This window comes from Neurospora tetraspora, assembly GCF_033439725.1.
Source record: "Neurospora tetraspora strain CBS 560.94 chromosome Unknown B0H65scaffold_8, whole genome shotgun sequence".
Classification (NCBI taxonomy): domain Eukaryota; kingdom Fungi; phylum Ascomycota; class Sordariomycetes; order Sordariales; family Sordariaceae; genus Neurospora; species Neurospora tetraspora.
Genome location: NW_026944390.1, coordinates 1,965,432 through 1,982,048, shown reverse-complemented (window position 1 = coordinate 1,982,048; position 16,617 = coordinate 1,965,432). Strand labels below are relative to the sequence as shown.

Here is a 16,617-nt window from a genome sequence, read left to right as displayed (position 1 = left end):
TAGACCGTGACCGTGATTGACGGTGTAGACTGTAGCACAAGGCTTGTTGACGATGCTGTGCTAAGCAGTCTGGGTGTAGGAAGCCGAGGGCTGAACAGGTGTAATCCGTGTGAATATTGCCGCTGTCAACCAGGAAGTGTCCTGTCCAACATAGACCTGGGGCTGCTTGTCTTTGTCTGCCGGCGCGGGTTGAACGTGGGCTGTCGACCCAAGAGAATGTCTGGGGAAGTGCGCGGGAGGGAGGAGAGGAGTTGGAGCGGCCGCGTGTGGGGGTCTCTCTGGGAACTTATGGAGATTCAACCGAACACCATCAGCGCCAGTGAGAGCGCCTGCCTCTAGCCTGGCTCCTGGACGGGGTAGCACGCCGCGCGGGGCCACGACGCTAAGAGGGCCGTTCTTGGTCCGACCCTAGCGTGCGATTGGGGTCGAACCTTCCGGGGTCGGGTTACCCGTATCGTATCGTATTACAGGATTACAGTATCCGCTGACCTTGTCTTTCAGAGTGAACGTCACGCTACTGTAGTATCTGGGGTTAGAATTTCGATAGCCGTCTTCATGTTCTTGATGCATTGAATGAAAGATGATCCATCTTGCAGGTTCCCCGTTTCGGCGGAATTGAGGTGCCCTGGTGCCTGGCCTCGCCTGGCCTGAGCGATCCACTCCCCACGCGAAGGGACCTGCAAGCTTAAAGCCATATCGTGACGATCCCTATGGGTCTCAGGGGCATATGCTCCTGTTAGGAGATCGGGAAAAAGTTTGACGTCGATGATATCCACTGATGCTGACGACAGGAGACCGGTCCGAGATGGCTTACCTCCAAGTATAATAAGACCGAAGATGCCGGACTGTTTTAACTACAGACGACACAGGTCATGCTCTTCAAAGGTGCGCATCTAGAATAGCCGTTTGGGGAGCATAGTAAACGATGGAAACAATGTGATGAGCGGCTGCCTGCTTACCAACACTACAAACCCAGGGTTTTGCGTGATTTAACTTGCAATATAGTTGAAGCCTAGTGCATAGTCAACCGATGTGATGACAGTCGCCCAACGCAGCACTGAAAAGTGTGTATCATGTCAAGTTGGTGAAAGTTACCGAGAGAAAGACCGCAAAGGAGCATCAGAGAGATGTCAGGAAGGTACTCGAGGGTACCCTGCCGCAGTGAGGAGCCTAATTCCCTGTTATTTGATTGGTCTGGATCTTTCCGTGAACCTCTTCCACCCACTCCACCATCCATATCAATTTCACATCTCCAGCACCGAGTCTACCTCTTTCTCAAGATGAGCCTGTTGGCCTTTGACCAACAAAACAATGTCTTAGACTCTTCACTATCTCGACAATTTCGCCCATCAGGAACAGCACATACTCTACACTACGGCCCCGCAACCCTCCCGAGCCTCCGTCGACCCCAGCTCGCCCAGCATGACACCCTGCCACGCCCTTCCTTTCGATGCTACTCGGCGTCGTGAACGCCTTACTGTGATTGGAGCCCAATTCCTCAATCCTTGGCTGCTTCAATGGCGCGTTCTGCAGCAGCAGTAGTGTGCAGGTGGCAACATTCAGTCATCTTCACCATCATCAGTGATGAGTGATCCAGGAATGAACGGTCCAAAGTCCCAGGAACTGTGTTCCGGAATTCATTGAGTCCTGAGCTAAAGACCCAGAACAATCAAGGGTCTTGTCAGACAGTCCCGGATTCATGCCGCTGTCAGTTCCATTTCTACCCGCCAGCGCGTACCAAGAATCACGGAGAACCCCCGTCAGAACAGAACCAGTCAATAGTTCGCAGCCCGTGACGGACGGTGCCTTGGTATCGAATCAACCCGGGAATCATCACATTGTTCCTACGCGCCACCACTTTCGACACTCTATAACATATACCCGCGGCGACCAGACAACCCCAAGACCCAATCCCGCGGAGCGACCCCCAACCCGAACGGGTGAACCCCAAACCTGTTCCTCAGGTTTAGGCGAACAGTTCGAGAACCCTTACACTAATGAATGATGAGACGGGAACGTGGGATGCCATGGATATCCCCACGATTGCCCATCTCGCCCATCCACTCCACGCTTTGTTCGATCGAGTGTCTATACCCCGGAGCCCGGCCTGACCCAACCTGCTGGTGTAGGTAGGTATAAGTGGCCCATCCTAACCACCATTCCCCAACTGACCAACCAGCACCTGTCTCGGAAGACCGAGGACATGGTCATGGTGCAACCCCCGTGGAGGCATCTGTCGACGCCACTTTTTGGCCAAATTCAAAGTCTATCCAAAGGATGGGTGTGGACAACGAGGCAAGATTTTGGAGGCGTCCAGCAATACCACCTCCGTGGTCTGGAAATTGGAGAGTGACTTGAGCACTATCCTGAAATGTGATCTGGAGGTAGCGGACTCACTCCGACACCCAATCCGGGAAGGTCGTAAAGACACTACCGCCGCGGAACGACGCCGCGAGATATACACTTTTGGATAAAATTGGCGTTGAGAGTCAACTTCGATTCAACTACTGCAGACTGCGTCATTGTCATGTGCTGGTAACACGAACCAGAAAATGGCTACACCTTCAGTCGGGCAACCCGTTCCAGAAGGTTGTAAAACAAGTTCGAGTACGGAGAAGCCTCACGACCTTCTTCAACAGAAGGAAGGTCCCATCTAGGGAGATCGAAGGGGACACACCCATTGAACCCCAAGGGCCAGAGATATGCCTCCAGAAATGTCGCGGCGCAACACCATCTCAGAAGCGCCACTTTCGTCTCCCATGTACAGCCATCATGCATGTCGACGGAAAGGGGACGAGGAGCTGAGCGGTTCGAAATTGTCTCATCAGAAAAGGGAATGGAGTGTGCTTATGCCGAACCCAACTTTACCACGGTGACTGCTTCGCTTTAGCAACGTCTCCCAAACCGATGGTTATGGTATTTGTCGAATACGTCAACTGTCAGGTGATGCCATGAGCCTAGATCGGGCTCTGTGAGCTTTGGCTAGACGTTCTGGAAGTTCCACATGTTATCAGCTCTCAGCCCTGTCAAGCTCGCCAGGTCCCACGAGCTACCCTGACTCTCCTGACCATGGCAGTGAGCTGTGGACCTGGGATGAACCATGGACAACTACTTATACCTCCGGGCTTGTCGCTTTGGGAACTGAGATGGTGCGTTGACATATCCAACTCGGTCGGTTGGGCGGTTGGACCTCCGAGAGTCACCAGATTCAGTCAAGGGGTCGTGGTGATGCCGCTCTCCAAGTAATATATGAGTAAGGTCATGCTCAAGTAAAAAGGTATGCCAACAACCGCATTGTTTCAACATTTTCAATGGTTGATTGCTGTACCTTCACATGAAATTCCCAACCGCATTTTAAAGTTTTAAAGTTTTTATTTCCGCTGCGGGAATCTCTTTCTGCCGGACGCAATGCAAAAGTGAAAGCAGCATGTGCGTCTTTCATCTGAATCTCAGGGTTCCACTTCTGAAGCTTGACCGTGGCTGTCTCGCGCGTTCGCGTTCGCGGCAGGCGTTGCACTTTAACGGCATGTGGGAAAGCTGGGCCCACAATAGTTCAGATCAAATCTCCATTGAGGTTTCGAGGGGAAACCTAGGTGTGGCACCAAAGGAGCGATATCGACCACTCAGATAGGCCGATAACGCGCCCAGCCACACGCTATCGTCGGATACCGTTAAGTCCAAGGAGAGAGAGAGAAAGGCTGGGTCCAGTGTCGTCAGAGCTTTTGTCCTTCAGGGATCCTGCTCACAGTGGATGGCCCTTTTTGCAGGACACACTGCAGCTTGCGGCACTGCAGCCTGGACGAATGTCAATCGCTGCGCGTTGCCCTGACTGCCCTGACTGCCCTGACTGCCCTGGGCGTGTGCCGGCCGGTCGTTATTGCAATCTCTTCCCACGATTGCCCATCCCAGCCCGTCTTTCTCCTTCCCCTCTCACCCGACACACTCCAATGCCACTTTGGGTCACCGCAACACGACTGCCTCAGAGCCCACCACTTTGGACCTTACGATGTGATCCAAAAGCCACGAATACACACCATACTCAACCTGAAGCTCTCCTCTGCTCGACACCATAACCACCGTCTGATCTGAATCTACGCGACAACAAACGCTCCTCCAACCAATTCCACTCTTCCGCTTCGCTTCTCGTCCGAAATCTACCTACACTAGGAACTGTTCGCCATGGCACCACCAAGGAAGAACCAAAACCACGACGACAAGTCAGACACTCCCCACGAGGGAGGAGGAGGGGGAAAGAAGAATGGCCATACCGGAGGCACCAAGATGCGGCGAGGCGGAAGTTCGACGGGCTCGAGCCTGCGTGAAGTGACCAACGCCGCCGCCGTTCTTGCGGCCGGTCCTACTTCGCATCCTGCGACGACGGCGACGACAACACAGTCGGAGGCAAGCAACCCAGGTGTACGTTGGCTTCTCATTCCCCAACCCAGTCCTAGTCGCAATCCCATTTTCCTTATCGTAATTGGCTTCCGCCCATTGAATGTGCCCAAGCTAACTTTTCTCTTGACTCTTCACAGCTCCAATGGCCCGCCTTCGAAAGAGACGTCCTCCATGCCTACCGACGAGCCTACCGTCTCCAGACACCGACCGCATACGCGAATCCTGTCCACCAATGGGTCCTCACCCAACCCGGCAGCGTTGGTCTATACTCGCCCACGATTGCGCGACGCAAGGAATATCGGAGGCAAGGCAAGGACCAGTTGACCAGCACGGTGCGCAAGCACTTCAACGGTCTTGGCGTCCAGGAGAACGACATCATTGTCGATTTTTTGCACAAGATTCGCACCTCCCATGGGGTACCCAAGAAGAAGGTTATCAAGCCGAGGGAATACATCACCTTGCCTCCGGAGGAATGAGAGGTGACGGCATGGTGCGGGAAGCTGACTCAGGGGGTTACGGAACCACCCTTCTTCCACCACAGCTATCGGTTGACGGTGCTGTGAAAGAGTCCTCACGATCCAGTTTCTTTTTCTTGTGGTTATTGACGATGCCTGCTTTGGTGTGGACTGGGAACTGTATGGGCGCTATTCGGATATCCTTGAATTTTTCTGCTTCGATCGACTGGAACCGACTTGGCGCAATGGACTCATGATGGTTATTTGGGGAATTTTTCCACGGCAGGTACACAACGCACAATGGCATGGCACATATGGGAATTTATATAGGAATTGATGATTGTGGTTACCACCACGGACAGACAAACCCATCCCGTCTCCCCCCTGGACCTCATAGTCCGGTGGGATCCCGGGCCATCAGCAGCATGGTGCATTGAGTCTAGTTCGGCCTTTCTTATTAGTGTTTTGCCGCAGCGCAAATGGCGATTCGCGGTTTGGAAGACGTGGTGGGGCAGAAAGAAGGCGGTGGTGATTTCTAGACTTTGGAGACCAGCGAGGTTCCCGGATTCCCCACTTTTGAGCAGCTTAAGTGCTCTGAATGCCAAGACCGAACCCCCCATCTCCCCCAACGGCCCAATGGCATCTGTGATTCGGCGAATCGGCCGGCAGCCAAAAAGTTGACTGCATGGTTGTCCCAAGTGCTTCCGTCTTGTCACGACGACCTTCTTTCGTAACCCTTTGCGAACTTTCTCTCCTCTCCATCGAAAAACACGGTGTTCGGTTCAGGCTGTCCCCCGCCATACCGCTCGAGTTTCTGTACACTCACACTCCTTTGTTTGTCTGAGTTTAGATGTCGTGGTAATTCCTATAGCTACTGGCCCGCACTATCTACCGACGAAACCCGAACCCTCTCCTCTCTTCACTACGTATACCCATCCATATCTAGATCGAGATGAACTCATCCGTTCTTCCCAAGGCAGCCCTCCCGGCTCGCCACTTCTCCCCCGCGCAAATATGTCGTCGCCAGAGGTTTAGAAACTGCGCCGGAAGGAGGGCTTCCGCTGCTGGCTTTACTGTAGTTTCTAGGCCTCGCGCCAGCCGCTCAACGACACCCACTTCTCCGACAAGTCCTGTTTCGAAGCCAAGGGTAGGTCCTGATGACGTCTTGTTCACTTTTGGCTCCGTGCGTTTCAGCCACATGCTGACCAGCTCCTTGCTTGATCATAGACCTTCCACACCACCAACCGACTGCTTGCTACACCTCGCGACCCCTACGGGATACTGGGTGTTGACAAGAGCGCCTCGCAATCCGACATCAAGAAGGCCTACTACGGCCTAGCCAAGAAGTACCACCCCGATACGAACAAGGATGCCGACGCCAAGGACAAGTTCGCCGAGATCCAGTCCGCCTACGAAATCCTATCCGATCCCGAGAAGAGGAAGCAGTTCGACCAGTTCGGCGCTGCTGGCTACGACCCTTCAGCCGGCCACCCCGGCCCCGGCGGTGATCCGTTTGGCGGCGCGCACCCCTTCGGCGGCTTCGGCGGACGCGGCGGATTCGGCGCAAACATCAACCTTGATGACCTCTTCTCAGCATTTACCGGTGGTGGCCGTGGTCCCTTTGGGGGCGGAGGTCGGAGTCCGTTCCAGCAGGAGATTTTCGAGGGTGACGATATCGAGGTGCAGGTGCAGGTGTCGTTCATGGAGGCGGCCAAGGGAACAAAAAAGACCATCACAATCCTGCCACTGACGGAATGCGGCACATGTGCCGGCAGCGGTTTGAAGAAGGGCACTCAGAGGTCGACCTGCAAGTCTTGCGGCGGTACCGGTCAAAAGGTCGTCACAGTGATGGGCGGCTTCCAGATGGGCACCGTCTGCAACGCCTGCAGCGGCAGCGGCATGGTGACGCCCAAGGGATCCGAGTGCCCGACCTGCTCGGGCGACGGTGTGGTGAGAGAGCGCAAGACATTGGTGGTCGACATCCCCGGCGGTATCGAGGACGGCATGAAGCTACGGATCAGCGGCGAGGGCGACGCGCCCCCATTAGGCAGACAATCGAACCCCAACGCCCAGGGCACCAAGGGCGACCTGTTTGTCCATGTCCGGGTTGCGCCCGACCCCAAGTTCCAGCGCCACGGATCCGACATCCTCTACACGGCGACGATACCGCTCACCACGGCCATCCTCGGCGGCGAGGTCACGATCCCCACTCTCGAGGGCGACGCCAAGGTCCGTGTCGCCACCGGCACCAACACAGGCGACAAGATGACGATGGCGGGCAAGGGTATGCCCAAGCTCAAGGGCCGCCGTGGAGCCAGGGGTGACCTGCGTGTCGAGTTCCGCGTCAATATGCCCAAGTACCTGAGCCCCAACCAGCGCACGATAGTCGAGATGCTGGCGGACGAGATGGGCGACAAGACGGCCAAGCGCGTCATGAACCTCCACAAGTCGTCGTCGACGTGAGACACCCCGGCCCCTTTTGGATTACTATTCTTGGATAAGAGAGTCTTACGGTTCTTTTGTTTACCATAACATCCAGCTAACTTTTCGACGCACGCCTAACAGGTCTGAGACTTCTTCTTCCACCGATCCTGAGGACCACAAGAATGAAGGCTTCCTCAAGTCACTGTGGCATAACCTGACCAACCATCCTGCCCATCAGCAGAAGGATGGGCCGGAAGGGGCGTCGACGGAGACTAAGAAGGAAGATGGCGAGAAAAAGAAGGACGATACCAAGAAGGAGTAAACGTGCCTCCCGTTCCGAAAAAAACTCGAAAGAAGGAAAATTGCATCATCCCATATCGGCGTTGGTGGGTGGAGGAGGATGATAACGGACTGCAGTGGTAATCATTGCCAGTTGGGTTATCTATCTGTTTTCCTTGAAACGCACACTCAATAATCAGACGGACGTCTTTATACATCGGCTACCTCAAAAGAAGGAGATTGGGCGGCCACACCGCGGGGCGGACATTTGTTTTGCATGGGCGGTGTTTTTTTGCGATGGGCGGCGGCGGCGGCGGCGGCATAAATCATTAAGACGACGAGACTGAGAGAGGGCATGGGGGAAGGGAAAGAGAATTGTATACTACCAAGATATAAGACGGGGGGGGGATGGTGATGTTGCTGTAAGTTTTACCCGACGATGAAAAATGGGGCATGCACATTACACACACTACTCTAGATACCGAGAACGATTTTTTTTGGATCCAACAGTTTGTATAAAACACTTCATATTTTCAAGACCGTCAAATGAACTCAAAAACATTTCAAGACTTTACCCCCTTCCATCCCTCCACCTCACCTCCATTATCCTCCTCATCAAATCTTACTAACAACCCCCCGAACTTCCCCCCTTCCCCCTAAAAGCATCATCCGTCACTCCCCTAACCGTCTCCTCCTCACCCTCCACACACCCCGGCACTTCCACCGTCCTATTCTTTTCAGTCACACTCTCGGTCTCCCAAATCCACCCCTGCCCACAATCCTGCTCCCTAACAAACGCATACCCAACACTTTCCCCCGCCGTCAACGGCACCTTGGCAAACCACAACGGTCTCTCACTGGTATAGTTACTACTCTGCATCGGAATCGCCTGCCCCAAGTCCCAGTTTCCGAGGTCGGAAGAGTTGCCGGTCAAGTAAATGTTTTCCCCGTAATAAGTGCTGGCGTTGACTTGGAACAGGATGGTGGATTGGCAAGTGACTGTGAGGTTGGGGGCGCCGGCGGATGTGGCGGGGGCGTAGCTGCCTTTGTAAGAAGTTGCCTCGCAGATGGAAGGAACAACAGAAAGGGTGGAAGGGACCCAGGATGTTGGGAATTGGCGATTACGGCGGTGGGTCATTGACAGGAAAGAGGCGAAGGACCAGGTTAGATTGTCGGCGGATGTTGGCGAGAAGGGGGGAGTTTTGAGGAATTGCTCTGCTAGCGAGCCGGACTCGGGTGTATAACGCTGCACGACCGAGACGAAACTATCAGCGTAGTCGGTTACGGCCGCCAGAATGGTAGAAAAGGGTGATAACCCGTTCAAAACCCCCGGCCAAGCGCGATAGGTCGTCCCGGCGCGAGCAAGCGGGTAGATAGTCTTGAAAAACGGCAGCGAGGTGCTATCAACAGCCACAAACCCCGGCCTCTCCCACTGCGCCACCGCATCGTACAGCAACTCCGCCGCGCCCAAAGTGATCAGATACCACGGGTTTCCAGCGTAATACACATCCTCGGGATACCTCCCCAGCGCCACGCCCTTGTTTTTCGAGATTCCGGCGTTGATGGGGTAGAGGCTCGCATTGCGGAAGGTGTCGACCAGCACCTGGAAGGTGCTCAAAACCTTTGGATGACACGGTTGCAAGGTTGGTGAGTCGCATGCCGCGTTGACGTCGAAGGAGGCCAAAGGGCCGAGGAGGGTGTTGGCGTCTATTCCACTACGAGAAAAGCCGGGGATGTTGATGTTGCCGAGGAGTTGCCCCTTTTTGGAGTCGAAGAAGGCGGCCGAGTTGAGGAAGCAGAGGATCTGCGGGGCTTGGGAAGCACGGGCGTCGCAGGAGAGGTTGCCGAGAGAGGAGGCGAGGGCGGAGCCGGACACCAGAGAGCGGTATTGGGATTGCGTGGTGAAGAAGGAGGTGCCCGCTTTCGCAAGCGGGTAGATGGTTTTGAAGAACCCGAGGCTGGTTTGGCGCCATCACAATCACCAGCAGCTGAGCGAACGAAAGCCTGATTACTCACCCCTTAGCAAAGTCTCATTGACGATATGAGCAACCCCATGCCTTCATTCTCAGATCGGCGCAGCCCATCGCTGAGCTTGGATCGATCCGTCATCCCGAGCCACCCAAACAAACATCAACATTTGGTTGTGAGGCTACTTTGCCTACTCGTCGTTTAACCAACACCGCGGCCCAGCCTTCTTTTCAAAACCAGAAAAGAATCCACGAACCTCAATATGTCTGCTCGCCGTTACATAATCGACGAGCTGAAGGAGCTTTCCAGCCTTTAGCAGGAGCGGAGGAAGGAGCTAATTGAAAACCGTTCAAGACAAAGTGCTCCTTCCTCGGGTATGACATGCTGTCGAGTGTTCCTTCCTTAGGAAGGATGGAAAACTCTGCTGCTGCCGCTACTGGATATTTTCCTTACCCTCCTTGTTCTCTCTGATTTTGTTCCTCTTCTCTCGATGGTTGTAGTGTCCTACGCATCAATCGCCATGGTGACCACCAGATCAAGGGCAGCTGCTATAGCAGCCACGACCCCGTTCAACAACGAGTACGACCAACCAACTTCAAGCGACGAAGGCAGCGGTGACCAGGAGGGAGATTCGAAGGAGGAGGAAGGGGAAGATGACGAGGAGGACGAACAAGCGATCTTCGAGGCCACCTTGGAGTTCGAGGCAACCCTGATAAACGAGGCATATGATGCATACAACGTCGCATTTGCTGGCAAAAAAAATGAGATCGGACAATACATCCCAACCAAGCTATCGCTATGGGAAACGGTCGAAGCCACGGGGTTAAGGTTCTCCAATGGGCTTCAAGACATCATACAAGCCCTTATTCGCCCAGCCTTGATACCCTCATGGATTTGCTTGAATTTTCCCGTCAGGACCAACCTGCTTTCTCCTCTTACCTCCTGATCCTTGAAGAAGCAGACGATACGCCCCTCGTTTACATCGGCACCGGGACGGACAAGACCAAGGGCACACATCAGAGGTTCGCAGATTACGACAACCGCAAAAAGTTGTCGCAATTCACAGAGATCGCCTACCAGGAAGGATACAGAATCACACATAAAAAGATACTGGTATCGGCACCAGTGCCGTCAGACTCGCTGCTAGTTCTATCTGCGCGGTCATTGTTCCTGGTCCTCGAGACGGCCTTGACATACAAGCTATATGCATACCAAGATCGCAAAACCATCCATCCGGCATTCACCAATGGTAAATGGGGCGACTCTGTCCCCTACGGGGGCTTGTGCTCCCACGAAGCTTGGAATGAGGGTACTAGGAGGCCAGAGTGGTTTTATTCGGGCCTATCGCCAGGTGACGTTGAAAAGATCAGACGTCAGAGGAGGAAAGCGCAGCAGGGGAAGCGGCTGGAGAATGAAAGTCCGGAGGATCGTGAGGCAAGGCTGGCAAAGGTGAGAAAGTGGCAGCGGGAGCGGAGGGAGAATGAAAGTCCGGAGGATCGTGAGGCAAGGCTGGCAAAGGGTAGAAAGTACAAAAAAGAGCGGGCTACCAAAAAAGCCAAAAAGCAGAGGGCTAAGTAATGCGATCTTTTGTTCTTTTGGGGAGGAGTCGGATGTCAGTGTGATCCTACCTATGTTGAAGACGTTCAGAAGAAAGGGTTCTTACCAGTGCCAATGAAGGACTTCAACGAGACACCCTGAGGCCATGGTTTCTTGTCGCCCGTGGCAGCAGCAGTGACGCTAGTCGGCCACGCCAGTCCAACAAAGACAACTTGCGTGAGATGAACCATCTTGGGAACTCGAAGATAAACCCGGAGCCAGTGAGTTTGAGGAGGAGGGACTGGTGAAGATCGTCAGGAGGGCAGAAGGGGTCACCGTGTAGGACAAGGTGAACGCGATACATATATACTTTTTGCCTTGACTCCATGCCATGATCGGAAACCCCTGCCGATGGTTAAGATTGACGAACAGATCACGGTCTTCAACGACATACTATCCAAAGTAGACATCTCCATCAAAGCTCTGATCTCCTCATTCCCCAGACCGTACCACCCCCGGATTTTCTTCTCCAGCCGCATATGCTGCCATTAACGAATAAGGCAAGTCTAGAACCACAGACTTACCGCGGGGAAAAGACCAATATCTCTTCTCAATGTTACCCTATTCCCCCTCTCTCCAACAATAGACTGTGCAAAATCTATGGGGGGGTCCACACTAGGGATCTAAGAACTTCAAAAACCCGAACGGTGGCCTACATAGTACCGCTAATACTCGTTCGTAAGAGATTTACCAAAGGCGCTAGCTAGGAAGATGAAGGAATCCCATTGGACTGATTCCTCATATGCAGCTAATCCCGCCGTGCATATGCTTCTTTCTCACCAAAACTGCTAGGTTCAGTAAATCTCTTACGACTGAGTACAGTATTAACCCCTGAAAGTGCAACCCCCCCAAAGTGCAAATACCCCCCAAAGTGCAAATACCCCCCAAAGTGCAAATACCTCCCAAAGTGCAAATACCCCCCAAAATGCAAAAGAATTGGGCGGCCGGAATTGTTTTCCCATATAAAACCTGCAAACTGCAAAGTGCAAAGACTTTGGCTAGGATTTGCACTTACAGGGGTCTGATTTTGGTGGGAGAGAACACTTATACCCGGTTACTGGGGTTCTGAAGGCCCCCTTTTTTGGTGCAGCTGGGCGCTTTTTAATGACCAGAAGGTGCTTTATGGTCTGTGCACCAGATCCCCTAAGTGCAAACACCCACAAAGTATAAAGAAATCTAGCGACCCTAATTGTTTGCACTTTCAGGGGTTGATACTGTAAGGGCGTATTTAGTTCGAGTGATGTAGTTTGATGGCGCCATATAAATAATCCCTGTATTTACCAACTGGTGTGAGATGCTGGTATAATCCAAGTTTTGTCCGTGAATCTGGCTGTACGTCGAGCTTGGCAGGTATCGACCCCCTTGTACGTGGCTTGTATTCGCATATGAGCGCATCCACCTTCCTAATAAAGCTATTCCTACTCCAATCGATAAGGGTTCGTTTCTACCTTTCGATTGAAGGGTAGTAAACCCCTATATCGATATATAGTTACTATTTTAGGATAGGTAGCGGCGGTTGGGCTGGGCTGGGCTGGGCTGGTACTATTAGTATTACTGGTATTACTAGGAGGTTGGCGCCTAATATCACAATATTCTAATATTTCCAGCTGGAAGCTGGAATATCCATATACCACCTACCGTCTCGTGCCTCTTGAACCCCTCCCCTGTCTATAACCGGACGTCAGGTGAGCCCAGTATTTTGAAGCTCTCCTCAGCATGTACATATGTGGCGGTTGATTAGTTACTACCCCAAATTCTCCCCAAGGCCGAGGAACGGAACGGAAGTGTCCCATCGGCTTCTTTACTCGCCTCCTCCTCCTCAAGTAGCCAAAGTCGAGCTGTCGAGGTGATATACAGTTCACCCCTTAAAAGCTCGTTAGCGCGGGACTTCACTACGCACTCTTCGCAACTCAACCACCATTCCACCAAATTTCATGCAAGAAACTGGTACCAACTAGATACATTTTGAGTACTTCATATACTCTATCCAATTTTCCGTCTTCAATATAGTTGTTCTATTGTTTTTCTGTGTATTTTTGCAGACCCCTATCGCAAGAACCGCGCTAACAAACAAACCAGGGCTGAACTGTACTCCAAGTGCGCCCGAGAAATTGACCGAATCGTACCGACCAAGCCGCCTCAGTACACTAGTAATATGTAGCATCGGCGCGGCATGAGAGATGTCAGTGAACGAACACGAGTTCCTATCAACACTTTTGGGGTAGTTTTGTCTTTTTTTTTTTCCTTTTTCCATTACACTCCAGTTCTCTACTTCCTCCTATCTACCTACAGTATCCTGACATCGCTTTCGTACCAAACCCTGTTTGAACCCGTCCCCATTCATCAACCAACCCAGTAACATAGTGGTGTTCGTTATTGATAATACAGGTGTCCAAATAGGTACTCCAATTCGTCATACTCGCCTTCTATCCTTAACCGTTACCGAATTCCATCATAAGGTATGTGAGAAACGCCATTGACTCCGTCCGATCCCGAATTGAATACAAAGTTGTTTTCCTGAACTACATCATCTTGTCCAACACCAAGACCTCATTTCCCCGGACTTCCAACTTACGTTAACTATTTTCAAGAAAAATCAAGCAGCAGGACTAGGAAGCTCCTTCATCTCCTGACTCGCCGTATTCCTCGGCGCCGAGTGGTAACTCGACCGCATCTCTTGCTCCACCCTTTGATCACTGGATCTAGGACTGCCCTTAGCTGAGCCCGGAGACCCAGGGGTCATATATGCCGGCGGTGGCTTTGTCAACACTCCCGAGGCCCTACCCTCAGATGCGAGTGACTCTCTCCTCGAGTTTCGGCTTCTGAGATGTTGTCGCGGGAGACCTTCCGCTGGCGCTTCCTTCTTGGCCATGATCAGTCCATTTGTTGTTGATCCTTCTGAGGGACCGTTTGGAAGGAAAGATGACGACGGACGGAGAAGACCTTCGTTGGGTCCTTGAGGTCCAGTTGCGGGAGGTTGCGACGGTGGTGGTCCTTGTCTTCCCTTCTTGACGCTCTTCCATTCCATTCCGCATGCGCAGAGGAGTGAGGCGAATGCTAGGCCCATGGCCGCTAGGAAAATGCGCTGACAGGCATAGTTATATGCGTCGAGTACGCGGTCTTTGTATTCCGGCGGTACTTCGTTGGTGAGTTGTGTGGCGCCTTCGTTGACGATGACATGGCCTCCGATACCAGGGATTCCGGACAGTTTCTTGACGAGAAGGTTACTGAGGATGGTCTGGCCAACCGATGTGAAAACAGCACCGCCCAATTGTTGAACAAAGAAGTTAATGGCAATGCCTGTGCTGACATCTTCTTTCGGCAAAACTGTCTGGATGGCCAAACCTGAAGTCTGCATTCCAAAACCGAGACCGAACCCTGTCAGGAATTGGAAGGCGACCCAGTGCGAAGACGGACTGCCTGGGTTAAGTGTGCTCATGAGACCCTCGCCGACTGACATGAGTGAGGGAGCAACGAGCATAGATGGTACATAGTATCCGATCTTCTGGGTAATGATACCGGCAATGATACTCGAAACGACCAGGCTGAGAACGAGCGGGAGTGTGTAGATACCCGACTTGATGGGATCGACCTGCTTGACGGTTTGGACTTATAATGACATGATTGGTCAGCTACAACTCGGATAAAAGGGGGCTGATGTTGGATGAAAGCTTACACCATATTGGTACGTAATACACCATCATAAGCATAGACCCTGCCAAGAAGAAGGTAAAGGAGGTACCAAAAGCCACGCTCCTCTGTGTTATGACCTTTGGCGGCACCATAGCCGTCTTGGGTTTCAAAATCTGGACAACAATGAAAGCCGCGGTACATGCCCCAAAGAGCGCGAAGAGGAGAATGATGCGCCACGAATTCCACGCATAAGTCGAACCAGCCCACTGTAAAGCAAGCAAAAGACACACGGTTCCAGGAAGGAAGAAGATCATGCCGATGGGGTCCAGTCTTTTGATATGTGCGCCAAGGCTAGCAGGTTCGCGCTTCGCTTTCGGTGGGTTCCAGAAAAAGACCATGAAGATAAAGCTAACAGCACCGATGGGCAAGTTGATGTAAAAACACCAACGCCAAGTGGCACCGCTCGTGAAGCCTCCGCCGATCAAGGGGCCCATAACCGACGCGATACCGAACACCATGCCGAAGAGACCTTGGAAGGCAGGCCTGCGGTGTAAGGGGATCATAGGGATCATGATCAACATGCAGCCTGAGAAGATACCGGCAGAAGCCATGCCAGCAATGGCACGGCCGACAATAAAGACGGTTGAGCTCGGTGCCGCACCGCAGATGGCAGAGCCAATTTCGAAGACGACAACGCTGACTAGAAAGACCCTATAGATGAAGAGTTGTTAGTACCTATCTCCGCTTTATTGTTCAAGCAGAGCCGGACGAAGACACTGACCATTTCATATCATAAAACTTGTAGACACGCCCATAGACAAGTTGAGCACATGACGTGGTCAACATGTAAGCGGAGCCATACCATCCAATATCGCCCAAAGCATTGAACTCGTCCGAGATGCGCGGAACGGCGGTCGCGATAATTGTCCTGTCAAGAGCGACGAGAAACAGCGCCATAAAGTTGCACAACAGGGTCAACCAGAACATTAGGCTCTTTGGCTTGTACAGATCATTCTCGGTTGGCTGCGGTGGGCCCGTAGGCGGCGGAGTGGGAGAGAGCTTTTCGACATCGTTTGGTTCTGCCATGCTACCAGCGCCCCTAGATTCGTCTCCCGGGCGGTTGTGATGGCTTGACTTGCCACTGCTACTGAGAGACGTGGTGGACTGCGAGACGGTAGCCATTATGGATGGGTTGGTTCGGAACAGTTGGTGGGAGGTCGCAGAAAGATGGAAAGCAAGGCGACGGGGCCCCGTGGGAAAAGGAGGACCAGCCTGCCGGACGGGGGCGGGGACAGAGTGCGACCGAGACACTTGTTGTGATCCGATGACCGATGGGGGGTTCGTCCTGGGATCCTATGACAAGCAGGTCTCTCCTCGTTGGTCTTCCTTCTCCTCCTCTTCCTGGTGTTCCTCCTCTGCTTCTCTCCTTCTTCTGGCCTTGGTGACGAAGGGGGCCAATCTTGAGGTCTCACAAAACGAGTTCGGGTAATCAGATGAAACAACAAACGGCCGGGCCGGCTAATTAGTCATGCCTCAACACGCCAATCATCCAAGTGTGAGGTTCCGGAATCGTGTGGTTGTTGAGATGAGACGGAACGAGGTGAGGTTTAGGTGACGCAGGGTGAGGTGACGCACGGTGAGTGAGATGAGTGAGCCTAGCCTTTAAGGAGATGTGGGAAGTATGTAAACAAAAAGTTGGAGACGGCAAGCAAGTAAACAAGTGACACACAATCAGAGGTGCGTCAAAGATATGCCGACCAAAAAGTGCTTGCTTGCGTATGTGCTAATGATACTGCCGTAGAGGTAACTTGGCTGTTAGAAGAAGCGCAGGAAAAAAGAAGAGAGAGAACAAAGCAAAAGAAAGAAA

General features: G+C 52.7%; 5 protein-coding genes across 5 annotated transcripts; 3 read left to right on the top strand and 2 right to left on the bottom strand.

Moving 5' to 3' along the window:
• Positions 1–3,717: 3,717 nt before the first annotated feature.
• Positions 3,718–4,871, top strand: B0H65DRAFT_582193 (uncharacterized protein; the record flags this gene model as incomplete). Its single annotated transcript, XM_062830844.1, has 2 exons — positions 3,718–4,416; positions 4,533–4,871. Exons 1-2 carry the CDS (start codon positions 4,180–4,182, stop codon positions 4,869–4,871), a joined length of 576 nt encoding a protein of 191 aa, XP_062677793.1. The 5' UTR covers positions 3,718–4,179.
• Positions 4,872–5,693: 822 nt separating this feature from the next.
• B0H65DRAFT_319274 (uncharacterized protein) lies at positions 5,694–7,892 on the top strand. The gene is made up of 4 exons (XM_062823392.1): positions 5,694–5,997; positions 6,078–7,309; positions 7,416–7,797; positions 7,863–7,892. Exons 1-3 carry the CDS (start codon positions 5,803–5,805, stop codon positions 7,594–7,596), a joined length of 1,608 nt encoding a protein of 535 aa, XP_062677792.1. The 5' UTR covers positions 5,694–5,802; the 3' UTR covers positions 7,597–7,797; positions 7,863–7,892.
• An 82-nt stretch (positions 7,893–7,974) lies between these two features.
• On the bottom strand, positions 7,975–9,662 carry B0H65DRAFT_582179 (Six-hairpin glycosidase-like protein; the record flags this gene model as incomplete). The annotated part of the gene is made up of 2 exons (XM_062830843.1): positions 7,975–9,511; positions 9,604–9,662. The coding sequence occupies 2 exons, from the start codon at positions 9,660–9,662 to the stop codon at positions 8,179–8,181; spliced, it is 1,392 nt and encodes a 463-aa protein (XP_062677791.1). The 3' UTR covers positions 7,975–8,178.
• Positions 9,663–10,041: 379 nt separating this feature from the next.
• B0H65DRAFT_552807 (uncharacterized protein) lies at positions 10,042–11,099 on the top strand (the record flags this gene model as incomplete). The annotated part of the gene is made up of 2 exons (XM_062829919.1): positions 10,042–10,260; positions 10,437–11,099. The coding sequence occupies 2 exons, from the start codon at positions 10,042–10,044 to the stop codon at positions 11,097–11,099; spliced, it is 882 nt and encodes a 293-aa protein (XP_062677790.1).
• A 2,193-nt stretch (positions 11,100–13,292) lies between these two features.
• Positions 13,293–15,932, bottom strand: B0H65DRAFT_592285 (major facilitator superfamily domain-containing protein; the record flags this gene model as incomplete). Its single annotated transcript, XM_062831122.1, has 3 exons — positions 13,293–14,726; positions 14,794–15,461; positions 15,613–15,932. The coding sequence occupies 3 exons, from the start codon at positions 15,930–15,932 to the stop codon at positions 13,714–13,716; spliced, it is 2,001 nt and encodes a 666-aa protein (XP_062677789.1). The 3' UTR covers positions 13,293–13,713.
• Between the last annotated feature and the right edge of the window lie 685 nt (positions 15,933–16,617).

Coding starts and splice junctions, on each gene's coding strand:
- B0H65DRAFT_319274 (XM_062823392.1), top strand. CDS start 5,803: ATGAACTCATCCGTTCTTCCCAAGGCAGCCCTCCCGGCTCGCCACTTC. Junction 5,998..6,077: donor GTCCTGTTTCGAAGCCAAGG/GTAGGTCCTGAT, acceptor GCTTGATCATAG/ACCTTCCACACCACCAACCG. Junction 7,310..7,415: donor CTCCACAAGTCGTCGTCGAC/GTGAGACACCCC, acceptor CACGCCTAACAG/GTCTGAGACTTCTTCTTCCA.